The 13,885-nt window shown below is 37.3% G+C and overlaps 1 protein-coding gene across 1 annotated transcript in view; it reads right to left on the reverse strand.

Moving 5' to 3' along the window:
• Nucleotides 1-3,546: 3,546 nt before the first annotated feature.
• The window catches only part of LOC139729110 (YTH domain-containing family protein 1-like), a 30,696-nt gene continuing 20,357 nt past the window's right edge, over nucleotides 3,547-13,885 (reverse strand). Inside the window, exon 5 of the mRNA XM_071640036.1 lies at nucleotides 3,547-8,992. Within this exon, the coding sequence (XP_071496137.1) occupies nucleotides 8,948-8,992 (45 nt within the window). The 3' untranslated portion in view covers nucleotides 3,547-8,947. The remainder of the gene's footprint in view (nucleotides 8,993-13,885) is intronic.

A 13,885-nucleotide genomic window follows, 5' to 3' on the forward strand; every position in this document is an offset into this window, starting at 1 on the left:
GAGAAAGTGCTCCCTACAAACACACATACACACACACACACACACATACATACACAGTATACAAATGAAGAGTTTGTTCGCAAAAACTGATAAGTCCATATTTGCCAAATGGAGATATTTGCGATTAAAGGTCAAGAAATATAAAGAGAATGATAAGAAAATTGTTGCTTCTTTTTGACCATAACTTCAAAAATGTACCTTTATATGCAGTGACCAATATATCATTTAAAAGGTATTATTTTGTACTTTAACGAAGACAGAGACCATACTTCAAAATCTTCAAAAATGGACTTATCGGTTTTTGTGAACAAACTCTTCAAGTTTTGATTAATATGGGTCAAACCTCAGAGAGAGAGAGCCAGAGAGAGGGAGGGATGGGGGAGAAAGTGCCCCCTACAAACTCACACATATACACACACACAAACACACACACACACACAAACACATGCATACACACACACACACACACACAAACACACACACACAAACACATGCATACACACACACACACACACACACATACACAGTATACAAATTAATTATGATATGCATCCAACTTTGATCTCAGTTGAGATGGGCAACTGCATTGATTTAAACTTGTCACTGGTATCTTCTGCTGCTAACCATTAAACTATAGAGACATGGTGAGGTTCCATTTGAAGAGTTTGTTCGCAAAAACCGATAAGTCCATATTTGCCAAATGGAGATATTTGCGATTAAAGGTCAAGAAAAATAAAGAGAATAATAAGAACATTTTTGCTTCTTTTGACCATAACTTCAAAAATGTACCTTTATATGTAGTGACCAATATATCATTTAAAAGGTACTGTTTTGTACTTTATGACAGAAACCGTACTTCAAAATCTTCAAAAATGGACTTATTGGTTTTTGCAAACAAACTCTTCATTTGTTGTTGTGTCTCGATCTCATTGAAGCTCTACCTAGTGAGCAATTATCTCAAACAAAAATTAATTACTTTAGTGATATTTATGTATTTTAAATCAATGACACTAATTTAAAAAAAAAAATATTCATTAATTCACTTATATCTATTTATATCAAAGTTATTGTTAAAAGACCAAGTGGTTGCAGGAAGTAAAGTGGATAGGTTAAGGGAAAACAGATGTCACCTGCCTATATTCTTGTACCGGAGTTCAGGGTTATGCCATTCCCATCAATAAAAGGAGTTTCCACCTTATTAGTCTCAGCTGCTATTGTATATGGGCCCTTGTGTCAACAGGTGGTGATTGTTACTCCGAAAATTCATTAATCCGAATATGTAATAACAGGTGCGCATCCAGGAATTCTGTAAAGGGGAGGCACCTTTACAAAATTAAAGGGGGCGCACTCCCCCCCCCCCCAAAAAAAAAAGTGCTTATTTTTTTTGTTTTAACAAAAAATAAAGAGGGGGTGAGCGCTTGGTGCACCCTCATCTGGGTCTGCCACTGAATAAGGTTTATTGGGCCTCTCTCTTGATTGAGGTCCGGAGTAACATCTCCACACACTTCAAACTTTCTCACAACTCATTGCAAAGTCCGTAATGTACTTTATAGTATCAGAGCCTGCACATTGTTGGTATATCAATTCCAAGAGCCAATCGACAGTCAGTTTGGAATTCACCAGCCACAGTACCCTAATAACTTCTGACTCCACAGGCTGAACTGAAATTACGGGTGGAAAACTGACATTCACCTGTGGTACTCCTATATTTCTGTTAAAAATAAAGCAGTGTTATCCCTCACATTACGGTAACATCGACCCTTATTAAAGTACAGTGACCTATGACCTTGTTCAGCATCCTTACCACCATGTCAGTGAAATAACCATCTACCTGGTATTTCCACCTTTCCTACCAAATCATATTACCCACTACTGACCTTTCTCAGCTTTATCTTTGAAAGTCAAAGTTTAATGACCTTTGATCTTCAGGGATTTTGCCCCAAATCAAAAATGAGCAAATCTACACCTCATGTGCAATACTGTAAAGCAAGATGGGGCATAAAATTTTTGCAAATTGCCACTGACATTCACTACATCCTAATCATATAGTGTAGACAAAAACTTTTGCATGCATTTTGATTTCGCAAATATTGGCTCTCACAAAATTTATGAAATCAAAATGCATGCGAATTTTTCTGGTTTTACAGTACAGCTGTACACTGTATCTTGGCCAGGTGCACCAACAGAATCCACTGAAGTGTCTGTGTAAATCTTGATAACATCTGGGATAGACAATTGTAAGTAAAACCCCTTGAGCAACCTTGAGGCAGAGGGCACAGAAACAAAAAGACATTGTGACTAAGTTCACGTTTGTGTGGGTAGAGAGAATGAAGCAATATCACTAGAACATCAGTTAAAGTTTTAAGGAAAAAGTCATGCATCAATAACAAGTTGGGGGAAAGCATTTTTTTTTTTTCAAAAAACGAAATTTGTGGAATCCCCTTTATACATTCCTTATGATTGTTCTATGCATGTGACATCATAAATCGTAGTAGTCTTCTCATCCAGCAGTGACTACAAGAATCAAAATTTCATTACTTTTGACAAAATTCTCCAATATTCCTCAAACTTTCACTGGTGTGACGTGTTCTACTGATATTGCCGCATTCACTCAATCCACACATACATTTGTATATCATGGTGAACTTGTCCTTTAACCCTAAAGGGGCCGGGCTTCGGTGGTGCGATAGCGATGAAATTTTGCATGCGTGAGACCTGCGTCATAATCTACAAGATTGTGTCATAAATTTTTTGACACAATCAATTTCTAATCTTAATTAATTAATTATGCAAATTAAGCTCAAGATCATATTAGCCTAATTAAGAGCATTGAGAGTCTAATTTTTTAATCTGTAAATCTGTTTTAGCATATTCAACAATTGTACATCACAAAAACTTCCAAAATTCATTTCAATTCTTATGTATTTTATTGTTTTAGAATTTCTTATGTATTTCCTTGTTTTTCAACTTTTGTTTTTTCTTTGTTTTTCATTGGAAATTGTCACTGACCACTTTTCTACCATAATTAGCACAAAACTAATCAATGAAAGTGATTAATTGTAAAAATAATCAGGTTTTTATGACTTTCATGACAGAGCACTGTTTTCCATAGGAAATGTACACAAAATCACAAAATTTTGCCCGTTTTGGGGTGACATTCCGTTACAAAAATGGGCGTGGCTTCGCAAAAGTATGCGCGGACGTCGCAAATTTGGTCTCAAAAGTTGCGCGAGACTTGAACAAACAAAGTCAAGAAGCCTCGCGACGAGGCCTTCTCGCGTTACAGAATTATAGCGCGAAACGTCGAGGGGGGGGGGGGCCCTCCCCCCCGGCCCTTTTAGGGTTAAAGATGTTTCTGGATCCAGAAATAACATACATTATGCAAATTGAATGACACCTGCCTCCATCTCTCGCAATCAGTGAGGCACCACAATCACATACAAAAAGAAAACCATGCACACTTCCACAATTACATTCTGATTTCAATGTGGTTTATTCATTTCTAATCAATCTGTTTATCACATTTAGTGTAGTTTCTTCTTTTTTTTTTTGTAGTTTTAATTGTCCCAACCTTCAGAGCCTATGCAACACTGGATACAAAAATCACAAAATGGTTGCCAACTTCGAGATTAAAAGCTAGATTTAGTACAGTACACGTGACTGTATCTCTTCTCACGTAAAGTAAGTCTTCCTCTTTCGAGAATCGGATTCACAATTATGGTTTATACAGGTTACAGTCTGAAACAAGACTACAACAATGTAAAACACAAAGACTTTAGTCAATATCACAAATATCAAGTTCTATAGTTAAAATGGCCAGATTTTTTTTCTTCTTCTTCTCATTATTAACTTGTGACAAATTATAAAAACAATGGGCCGACAAGAGTGACAGACATGCAGTGTGAATATAATAAATCTATCGAGCAATGCCGTTACACATAATGAAAATACTAAAATGCTACTATGTGTGGTTTCATAGACCCTTCAGTGCAAAGACGCCCTAAGAATGGAGAGTACATGAATAAGAAAATCGCAGAAACAGTAAAAGACAATTTTTTTTTCTCTTTGCAACTTTGAAATTTCGCTTTTCCTCTAAAACAGTTAACATAATAATTATAGTGAAACTACGACCACTTACTTTTTTTTGTTATGAAATACATTTAATCACTCATAATTGATCAGACAGAGATATAAATAAAAGTACCAAGATCAAATTTAAAAACACCATCACACTTTCATTTTTTTTTAATTTATCATGGCCACAAATTGAACGAAGTGAGTCAGTCCAATGTATTGTAGTTGCTGTTAATCAGTAAAGTTTAAAGTCAGTTGTTGAGGGTGCCAGTACAGTTTTGATATGGTCAGGAACAATCATCAATCTTATTCCCACAATTTCCTGGAATCTGAGATTAAAAAAAAAAAGAGAGAACACACACGAACAGAAATTTCACAAAACATTTTCTCAGAGATATATTTATTGTGTTTTGTTTTGTTTTTCTTAAATTAACTGTATGTTTCCAAGAAAAGCCATTGTCAGATTCACTGCAGTTTTGGGAGACATGATAATCCTTCCAAAGCTTTTCTGCAAAATGATTCAGGGAAGAAAAAAAAAATAGTTGAGGATTCTGTCCAGTATCATTGTAGGTATATCAACGCATGATAATTTGATCAAACTACAACATGACAAGTATTCCATTCCTTCATGTTAAGTATTCTGAGATGATTTTGCCCCTTTCATTAAAAAAATAATAATAATAATAAATAATACAATACTCGTATTTGAAATAAGTCCTAGGAATGAAAAAAACACACAAATGTTTGCAAGGCTTTGGATTGTGCTCTAACGAAAAGGCAGCCAGCCATTGACACAAGACTTACTGACTAAAAACAAACAAACAAACAAAATCAGAAGAACCCAACCCTCATCAGCACAGATCTGATGACAAGAGACTTATAACAAGTGTTGGTTGCACAAGATTTGACTCAAACCATTAACTCTGTAATTCCCATTGACAATTTGTGTGTTACATGCAGCACTATGGAACTTTGAGATGGTAGTGGTGCTGGGTAGTGTAAGGGTTAACAAAAAACAACAACAACATGAACTTATATAGATCATGGGCCATTGTGGGACACTTCCATGGATATGTTCAATTTCCTACTGTTAAAATGGTAATATGTCATTTCATGATTCTTATCTGAAAACCAAGCACCATCTCAAGTTTGAATTTAGTGTTACTCTGAATGCTTGGCAAAGGATGGCTGCCAATCTCAATTGATGGCTTCAAAATCGAGAAGCTTCTCTGCATTCAAATGTCTCAGATGCCAATTTATTGCTTAGATTAGAAATCACCTGCAATTATATCCCCATTTTTAACTTATAGGAGGGGAACCCAAAATAGATAACAGCACCCCTACCCCCAAAGAGTTATTCTCATGCAGAAGGAATGGAAAACTGTAATTGTTGCCTTGCAAATAATTTTCATGCACAAATGGTTACAAATTCAAAGATATCTCCAGTTGTTTGGTTTTTTTTTAAACACCTCTGAGCAATCAAGGTCCTGTGTGTGTAATTCATAAACTTTTTTAGTAGATACCAGTCCAGCCAATTTCCTTCACACGAAACTGTAACATAACATTAAGTGAAATCCAATTTCATCGACGAAGAGAAAGAACACATTATACACAACACACACGCATTTTTATTGAAGTGCCTGTCATCTTGCTCATAACTATCATCATCTGTAGCATGACATCCTCAATTACACAATATAAATTGTAAATTGCAATTCATCGTAGAGTAACAACGGCAGGCCACAGATACGGTGTGTACCTTACATCTGGATCTTACGTCTGCAGTTGTCACGGAAGTTCTCAACCAGATTCTGCAAAAAATAACGTGACACACAGTCACCCCCGTTCCCCTATGTAATGGATGTAAGTACAAGATATGACAAATGCTTGATATAAACTTTTGCCAACATCTGGGATGTGATGAGGTTTTATCTTGTTGCGGCAACATTCTGGCGTAGATTGAGACACACAATAAATGAGGGACAACTTATAAGCAAGAGAAATCTTTGAAGTTGCCAGATCATGATTTACACAGCCCTTCTAGTGTCATATTACTGGATCTCTTGAAGTCTTTGACAAAAATAAATAACTTAGAAGGGGAAAAAATGGGGGAAAAAAACCCCTAGCTCTGATCAAGTGGTTCCATAGGAAACATGATGTAGAGGAAATCTTGTGTTAATCCCAATGAACATTATCACATCACAAGAAACAAATAAGGAACACAACTTGACATAGCTTGACCTGTCTCTAGTTTTCACATAGCCTCTTCATTAGAATGACACCAAAGCAAGTGCAAATATCAGGGAGAATAAAAGAAAAAATAAATAAACTGCAGACTGGTCAATGAGACTAAGCACATGTTTGTTTGGTTCTTTTTTTTAGGTACAAGACAGGATGTTTTCAGCTGCTAGTCTAGTGACCACAAACCCATGGAACATAACCCCTTGTGCAGCACCCAGATGTACATTACACTACTGAGCAATATGACAACTTCTGTGTAAAAACAAACCAAAAACAAAACAACAACACAAAAAAGACCCCCCCTCCCCTCAAAAAAAAAAAGGGGAAAAAAGGAAAAAAAAAAGAGCAAAACAAAACAATACAAAATAAAACCAAACCCCAAAGCAGGCTGTTGTGGAAGAAAGTTTTGGGGTGAAGTGGCGATGTCACTTCACAGAGGTACTTCCCCTGCAAAGCAGGGAAGAAAACTCTCTCTATGAAGTAGCAACCCACAAGGCTGGATGCAACATCCTGTTTTGATACCAATTCCTAAGCCAATGAAAAATTATAAAATGTAAATAACAACAATTCAAGAAAGATGCATTTACAATTGGGGCAAAGTGGTAGCTACATCATTAGAGCTCGGAGACTAGACTAAAAAGGCAATGGCATGCATATCATTGTTTGCTTTCTCATTTAATAGTTGTGGGTCGTTTTTTTGTAACACTCGATAACAACATGTGTCAGTGTCTGTCAAGGTGCTGTAGTACATTTTTCTATTAAACTCCCAACATGCAATGGAAAAAAGACATGATTAGAAATAAAGATCTTCTGAAATCTGAGATATCTTAAAGTGATACCTGCAACTTGAAGCCTAAATGTGAAACTGTCAACGAGTACGACACTGGAGAGTTGATGTTTTTGGTTTCTGCACAACCCATGAAATTTGGCTTGTGTTCTTGCCTCTTCAGAAATTACAAAGACGGAAAAAAACCCCCAACATTTATGGGTGTACAGAACATTTGAGAATCTGCATTAAATTGGTTTCAGGGCCCCCACTTCTCAGAAGACTTTAAAGATAATCTTTACTTGTAAAGCTGCAGCTCTATAACGAAAACGAAACAACTGACCGGTGTCAAAAGTAGCCCGATACTGCCAAAAGTCGTTTGATACAATAGTAATGGCTCAACGCCTTCCTCCGAACTCAACCCCACTCGCCAGAATGTGAGAGTGTCTGGTGATCATCAAGTAAATTTGAATATTAATACAAAAATCGTGACAAGCTCTGATTCTCCCCGGACATCTGGCCGCTACGATCCATCGGAAAATGACAGGACGCAGATGGAAAAAAAAAAAATGACCTGGACGACATGGAAAACAAATAGGAAGAAATGGCGACAACCAAGATGCACAGTTTGTGAACACAAAACGTATACAACAAAAACTTGCGGGTTCTTTATGTCAGAATGAGGTATGTTTCTGCTGTGGGCATTTTTTTTTTCTATTAGTTTCTTTGCAGTCACATATGCAGTCTGTCATCTAAATCTTGCACACAACCACTTGGCGACACCTCGCAGGAATAGGAGGAAAAAAAAGTATTCGCTGGAATTCGTAGAAGTTCAAAAATCCAAGTACGGTTGGTCTTTGTCGTTGCGAGTCTCCCATTCACGTACAAATGGTCCATCATGAATTGTCGTTGTGTTTTGTACTCGTCCTCAGTACGGCACAAGTGACACCACAGTATTTTTTTTTTTCATTTTCTTTTTTCAGGTGGAATATAGGAGCCGACATCACAAACAGCGACGCTGACTAACCACGATTTGGGGACGACTTTCACATGAAGAAAAATATGAAAAAAAAAAAAAGAGCAGGAAAAAAAGTAATAATTAGTGTCTTTCGTAGTGAAGCAGCCATGATGACCATTACAATAATACACATTTCTAGCAAATGCCTGGATATCCGAAGGGGCATTCGGAGCGCCACTGCACAGAGTTAACTAAGTTTTTTTTTTTTTGCAACGCTGGATTTCTCAAGACTTGTTAAAATTGGAAAAAGCTGTCTCTGACAGTTCTTCTTTTTTCTTCTTCTTCTTCTTCTTCATCTTTCCATCACTCTCTCCTGCTTTTTGAGCTCCCTACTCCAGTCGCAAATTTCCTCTCACGCTCATCACATCCTTTGTTATTTAAGTCTCTGGGGGTGGAATTTCCATCAAATTTCTCACAATGCCTCACCTGGTCCCATTAAACACTAAACGCTGCTTTACGAATCCACGACCGAGCTGGAAACATGGCTGACGAATCCCGGACCGCTCCTCGAAACAGACAGCCTCGTCAGTTTTACTTCCACGATCAATGCAGCTAAATGAGCTAACTGTCTACCCCACAGCAAATATACATCTTCTTTAAATTTTTTCATTACTTTTTCTTTAATATTTAGGCCATTTGACACAACATTCCACGTATCCTCTTGTCATGCCTCCGATGCACATTTTTTCTTCTTAATTTCTTTTTTTTTTCCTTTGAAGCCGTAACAGAAGTAGATGTCTAAATCTCTAGATGAACGGTTGGTTTTTAAATGCTTGAAGTGTTCCATGGCAAAATCTCTTGCATGAAACTATCCGCGGTCATCGCAAGGACTCCTCGGTGCACATGGCCTAGTTTCGGTGTCCCCCGCGGCGACCCCCTCCTCCGCTGCCACCCTGGAAGACAAGACAAAAGAAGAGGAGAATGTAAATTCAATTCAATTCAATTCAATTCAGTTCAATTCAATTCAGTTCAATTCAATTCAATTCAATTCAATTCAATTCAATTCAATTCAATTCAATTCAATTCAATTCAATTCAATTCAATTCAATTCAATTCAATTCAATTCAATTCAATTCAATTCAATTCAATTCAATTCAATTCAATTCGATGTACCAAACAATGTAACAAAAGAACTCCACATAAATACAAAATAGAGGAAAACCGTCTGTGCACTCTACAGTTCCTCTATGCAGCAAAAAAGTCTTTACCCATCCTACTTAGTTTAAACAGACTTAAAAACACATAAATTCATACGCGTAGTTACCACTAGTGTAAAAATTGTCTGCTGATCAAAATGTGGCAACAGCCATTACATTCCAGTAAAACCATACTGTTCTAGTGTAGCCATATTATGCACTTTTTACAAGCTGTCTTTGTAACAAATCTTCATGATTACTGGTATTACAATAGATACTGATTGAAATACTGTAAAAGTGGAAATTTTCGAGCATTTTGTGTCACCAGAACTAGCGCAAAGATTAAAGCACACAATTTTTTTTTTCTTGCTGTATGTACCACAATAGAATGTATAGACTCCACGGAATAAAGAAAAAGGAAAATGCAAAATTTATACCCGGCCCAGCACAAAAAAAAATTATTTGCGCAAAAGAATAATAAAAATATAAAAAAATCCACTATTATATTAGTTGTCCCTTTCTCTTGTTACTCATTTCACACACCTACATGAAGATGCTCTATAAAAGTATCTTGGGCATTGTGTTGTACATTGCTTTTCATCTACACGTTACAGAAACACACCATCTGTGCATGTAAAAAAAATGGCCACAGACCATTCCCATACACAGTTTGTCTTGAATTCAATGGGTATCACTTATAGAGCATAATTATGCCAGTATTACAAATACACCTGTTCTGTGCAAGCATCATCTTAATATACAACATCCTCTCTATTGCCAGGAAACTTTCAGCAAATTGCAATGTCATATACACAGTCGACTCCCGATATAACGAAATCCTGCGGACCAGCAGTTTTCCTTCGTTATATCAAAATTTAGTTATAATCGAATAAATAAACAATAACAAATTTGGAACGGATAATGTTGGGGCCTGAATTTTTACTTCCTTTTAACCGGAATTATGTGATAACCATGATCCGTTATAATGGGAGTGCATGATATCAGCAACTGCTGTCAAATTACTGGCACAGCCAATTTGCTGATGCTGTTAGAAGCACCTGGCATGTGTTGTTACAAAGCAGCACGACCCATTTCGACAACTCAAATGCTGAGGCACTACATATCAGTGCCAAGGCTGTGAAATATGATAAAATGCACCCCCTTCTCACTTGGAGTGCATTTTTTTTTTTTTTCATTTCAATTCATGATTTGCATTCATGTTGAGAAAATGTTCGACCATGCATAAATGTTGATTTAAAATTTCTCTTGAATTCTTGATCAAATCAGTATGTTTCCAACTTTTCTTTTGGTTCTTGATGCACACTTTCAAATACCTCAAGGGGGAGAGAAAAACAAAGAATTTCTGGCTTAATGATTTATGCTAATACTGTCGTGCATTAAGCATTTTGTTTAGGACATACATAATTATGTAAACTGTAAGTTAGTATACACTGCTGCACAAATGTATATCATACACTGTAAAAGTGGAAATTTTCGCGGTGCTAAAATTTTCCATATATCGCGCAACCAGAAACTAGCGCGAAAATAAGGGCAGACAAATATTTTTGCTCTCTGTATGCTCCAGTAGTTAATGTCTTGATTCCGCAGAATTGAAAACATGCAAAACTCATCTTACCCGGCCGAGCGTGAAAAATTAGTCATGCAAAAATACCCACTTTTGCAGTATATGAATATCATCCTGTCATATTTTTTGCAATATTCTCTGGACGGTTTTGTTTTATTTTCTGATTTGTTTGTTTTGTTTTGTTTTTGTTTTGTTTTGTTTTCACTTTTTCATGATATCGAGCCTGACAGAACTTGGCTGTTTGAACAGTTCTGTTGATGTAGAGCTGCGTCAAAACTTTGGCTATATATTTAACCTTTCCTGTTTATGTCAGCTATGCCAAGTTCTGAGTTTCCTTCTACATGAAGAGGAAATAACTGATTGATCTAGGATCCTTAGCTAACACCCACCACCACAATTTCCAATATCTGTTAGCCACTTGGCTGCTGTTAATGCTGAACCACAGAGAAATATCACTATCACATTGGTGTGACAAGAACAGTGGCATACAATTGTATCTCTTTTGGAACTCGCTGTTGTATTAAAGACCAGGGGACCATTTCATGAAGGAATTTGTCGGATAAAATATCTGACAAGTCTCTTTTATCCGACAAGTTTTGAGAAATTCTTTAGTCTGATTGGCTGATTTCTCTGAAGTTGTCGGATATAATTGACTTGTCGGACATCTTATCCGACAAGTTCCTTCATGAAATGCCCCCCTGAGGGGCATTTCATGAAGCATTTTGTCAGATATTTTTTCTGACAAACTGCTATAAGCTACTGTTATCCTTGCATCTGATTGGCTGAGAGCAAATTTGTCTGACAAGTCTGTCGGACAAAACGCTTCATGAAATGCCCCCCTGGTAAAACGTGGGGATGCCATGGAGTGGCAAGGCTGAGCCAGCTTGGATATATTCGAGAATCCCCGTAACGAATTGTGTACAGCTTTACCACTGATCTCCATGTATCAAGTATACACACACAGCCAAAGAAGCTTGACTAGAGTCGACCGATACCGACGGGGATACGCTTTCCCACACATATTCGCCGATGGGTGCTATTCGTGGTTTTCGGAAGAAGCCAGCGAATAAATCAGGCCACTTGTGAATCCCCACGCAATGGGGTCTTTAAATGGTATGGATGCCATCCAATCAGAAGTCAGACCTACAAACGTGTACAAATTACTGTTTGACACTAGCAATATCTTAAGAGTCACTCATTTACTGTAGGTTTAAAGCAAACCACCCCTTCTTTAAATGTGTATACATTCATATTTGATGGGGGAGGGAGAGATGGTCTGAGGGACAGCATCATAATTTCAAGGACATTGCCAACAGCATCACTGAGATTTATAACACAAGTTTGGGGGCAGAGGGTGTCCACAGAATCTGTGTCAACTACATGTATAACAAGGGGATTTCCCCTATCGTAATGGAACAATCCTATGATTGACAAATTATCACAATGTATGTGTCACATGGTACTGTACTGCAAGGCATACATGCAGTTGATAGATTAGAAAAGTCATCTGGGGTTTACAGAACAAATTAGCCTACAACCTTTTGGTAATGGCAGTGAGACACAGGAGACTTTGTTTCACTTTTGCTTTTATTTGGTGTGAGTTCTGAAGCCATTTCCCCTCACCTTGTGGTGTGGGGGGGGGGGGGGGAAGAAGGGGGGAAGAAGGGGAGGGGGAGACTGTGCACAAATAGAGCTTCTTTTTTTTTAAGACTAAATGTATTCTCATACACTGTATGTATACTGATTGGGACCATATGCTTGCCTTATCATAAGCACTGATTTTTAGTTGACCTCCAGTTTGGGTATTATTTCAAGTGGCCAGTGAGATAGGAATTAAAAGTAACTGCCTGATTTGGTTGTAAAATACTGTAACCTGTGTCGGCCATAACAGGAAGGGGGGGGGGGGGGGGAACTCCCAAAATAAGAAAAGATTCAATGGGTTATTCAATGAATCAGGTGCACTGCTACATCAGTGAATAAATTGACAATTTTTAGACATGTTGAGCACCCTCCCCCTCCCCCCAAGCTATGGCTACAATTTACATTACCATTAAAAAAAAAAAAAAAAAACCAGCATCCAAACTGGACATATCTACAGCAAGCAACTACAAGACTGACAGCTTTAACCCTAAAAAGGCCGGGGGTTGAATCAACCCCCCCCTCGACATTTTTTGCGACTACTCCGCCGCGCGAAATTTTTTGACCGCGCCGTTCGCAGACTTTTTACTTTCAAGTCTCGCGCATCTTTTGACACCATTTTCGTGAAAATCGCGCATACCATTACGACGCTGCATAACGTTTTATACATGCCTGTCAGACCGAAAATGGCTAAAAAACGTGATTTTGTGTATAAAGTCTATGCAAATGGAGTTTTCTCTTCTTATTCATAAAGATATGATTATTTTCACTTTTTTAGGCTAAAACTAATTAATTTTAGCATAATTATGCTTGAAATAGGTTCTGTCATAAATTTTGCGAAAAAAAATGATAAAACAAAAGGTCGAAAAAACAAGGAAATACATAAGAAATTCATAAAACAAGAAAATACATAAGAAATTGATTTTGATACCAAATTTTTTTCTCAAGTACATTGTTAGGAATGCTACAAAGAATGTTTTCACAAAATTAGGATTCTAGGAGCTTTAATTTCTGATTTAGAGCAAAATGTATGATTTTATGCATATATTAGCATAATTAATTATTATGACGAAAATTTCCATTTCTTTATGTATAGCTTGGTAGATTACGCCACAGGTAATGCACGTGCCAAATTTCATGGCGATTGCGCGATCGACGGCCGAGATCTCAGGGGGGGGGGGGGGGGTTAAATCAACCCCTCCCCGGCCACAGAACACCCAAAAAAGCCCGGCCTGGTTAGGGTTAAAAGACAAGTTTACCTCAGTATACATGTGGACTGAGTGAATGCAGTAATAATAGCAGTTCTTTACACATCAGTGAAAGTTTGAGGTAAATCTGGCAATCTGTTCAAACATTATGAATCTGTGACGTTTCAGCGCTACAAACGTTGGATGAGAAAACTACCATAGTTTGTGATGTCAAATGCG

Source organism: Diadema antillarum, unplaced genomic scaffold, assembly GCF_040938485.1.
Source record: "Diadema antillarum isolate AM-2024a unplaced genomic scaffold, OU_Dant_1.0 seq00000217_RagTag, whole genome shotgun sequence".
Classification (NCBI taxonomy): domain Eukaryota; kingdom Metazoa; phylum Echinodermata; class Echinoidea; order Diadematoida; family Diadematidae; genus Diadema; species Diadema antillarum.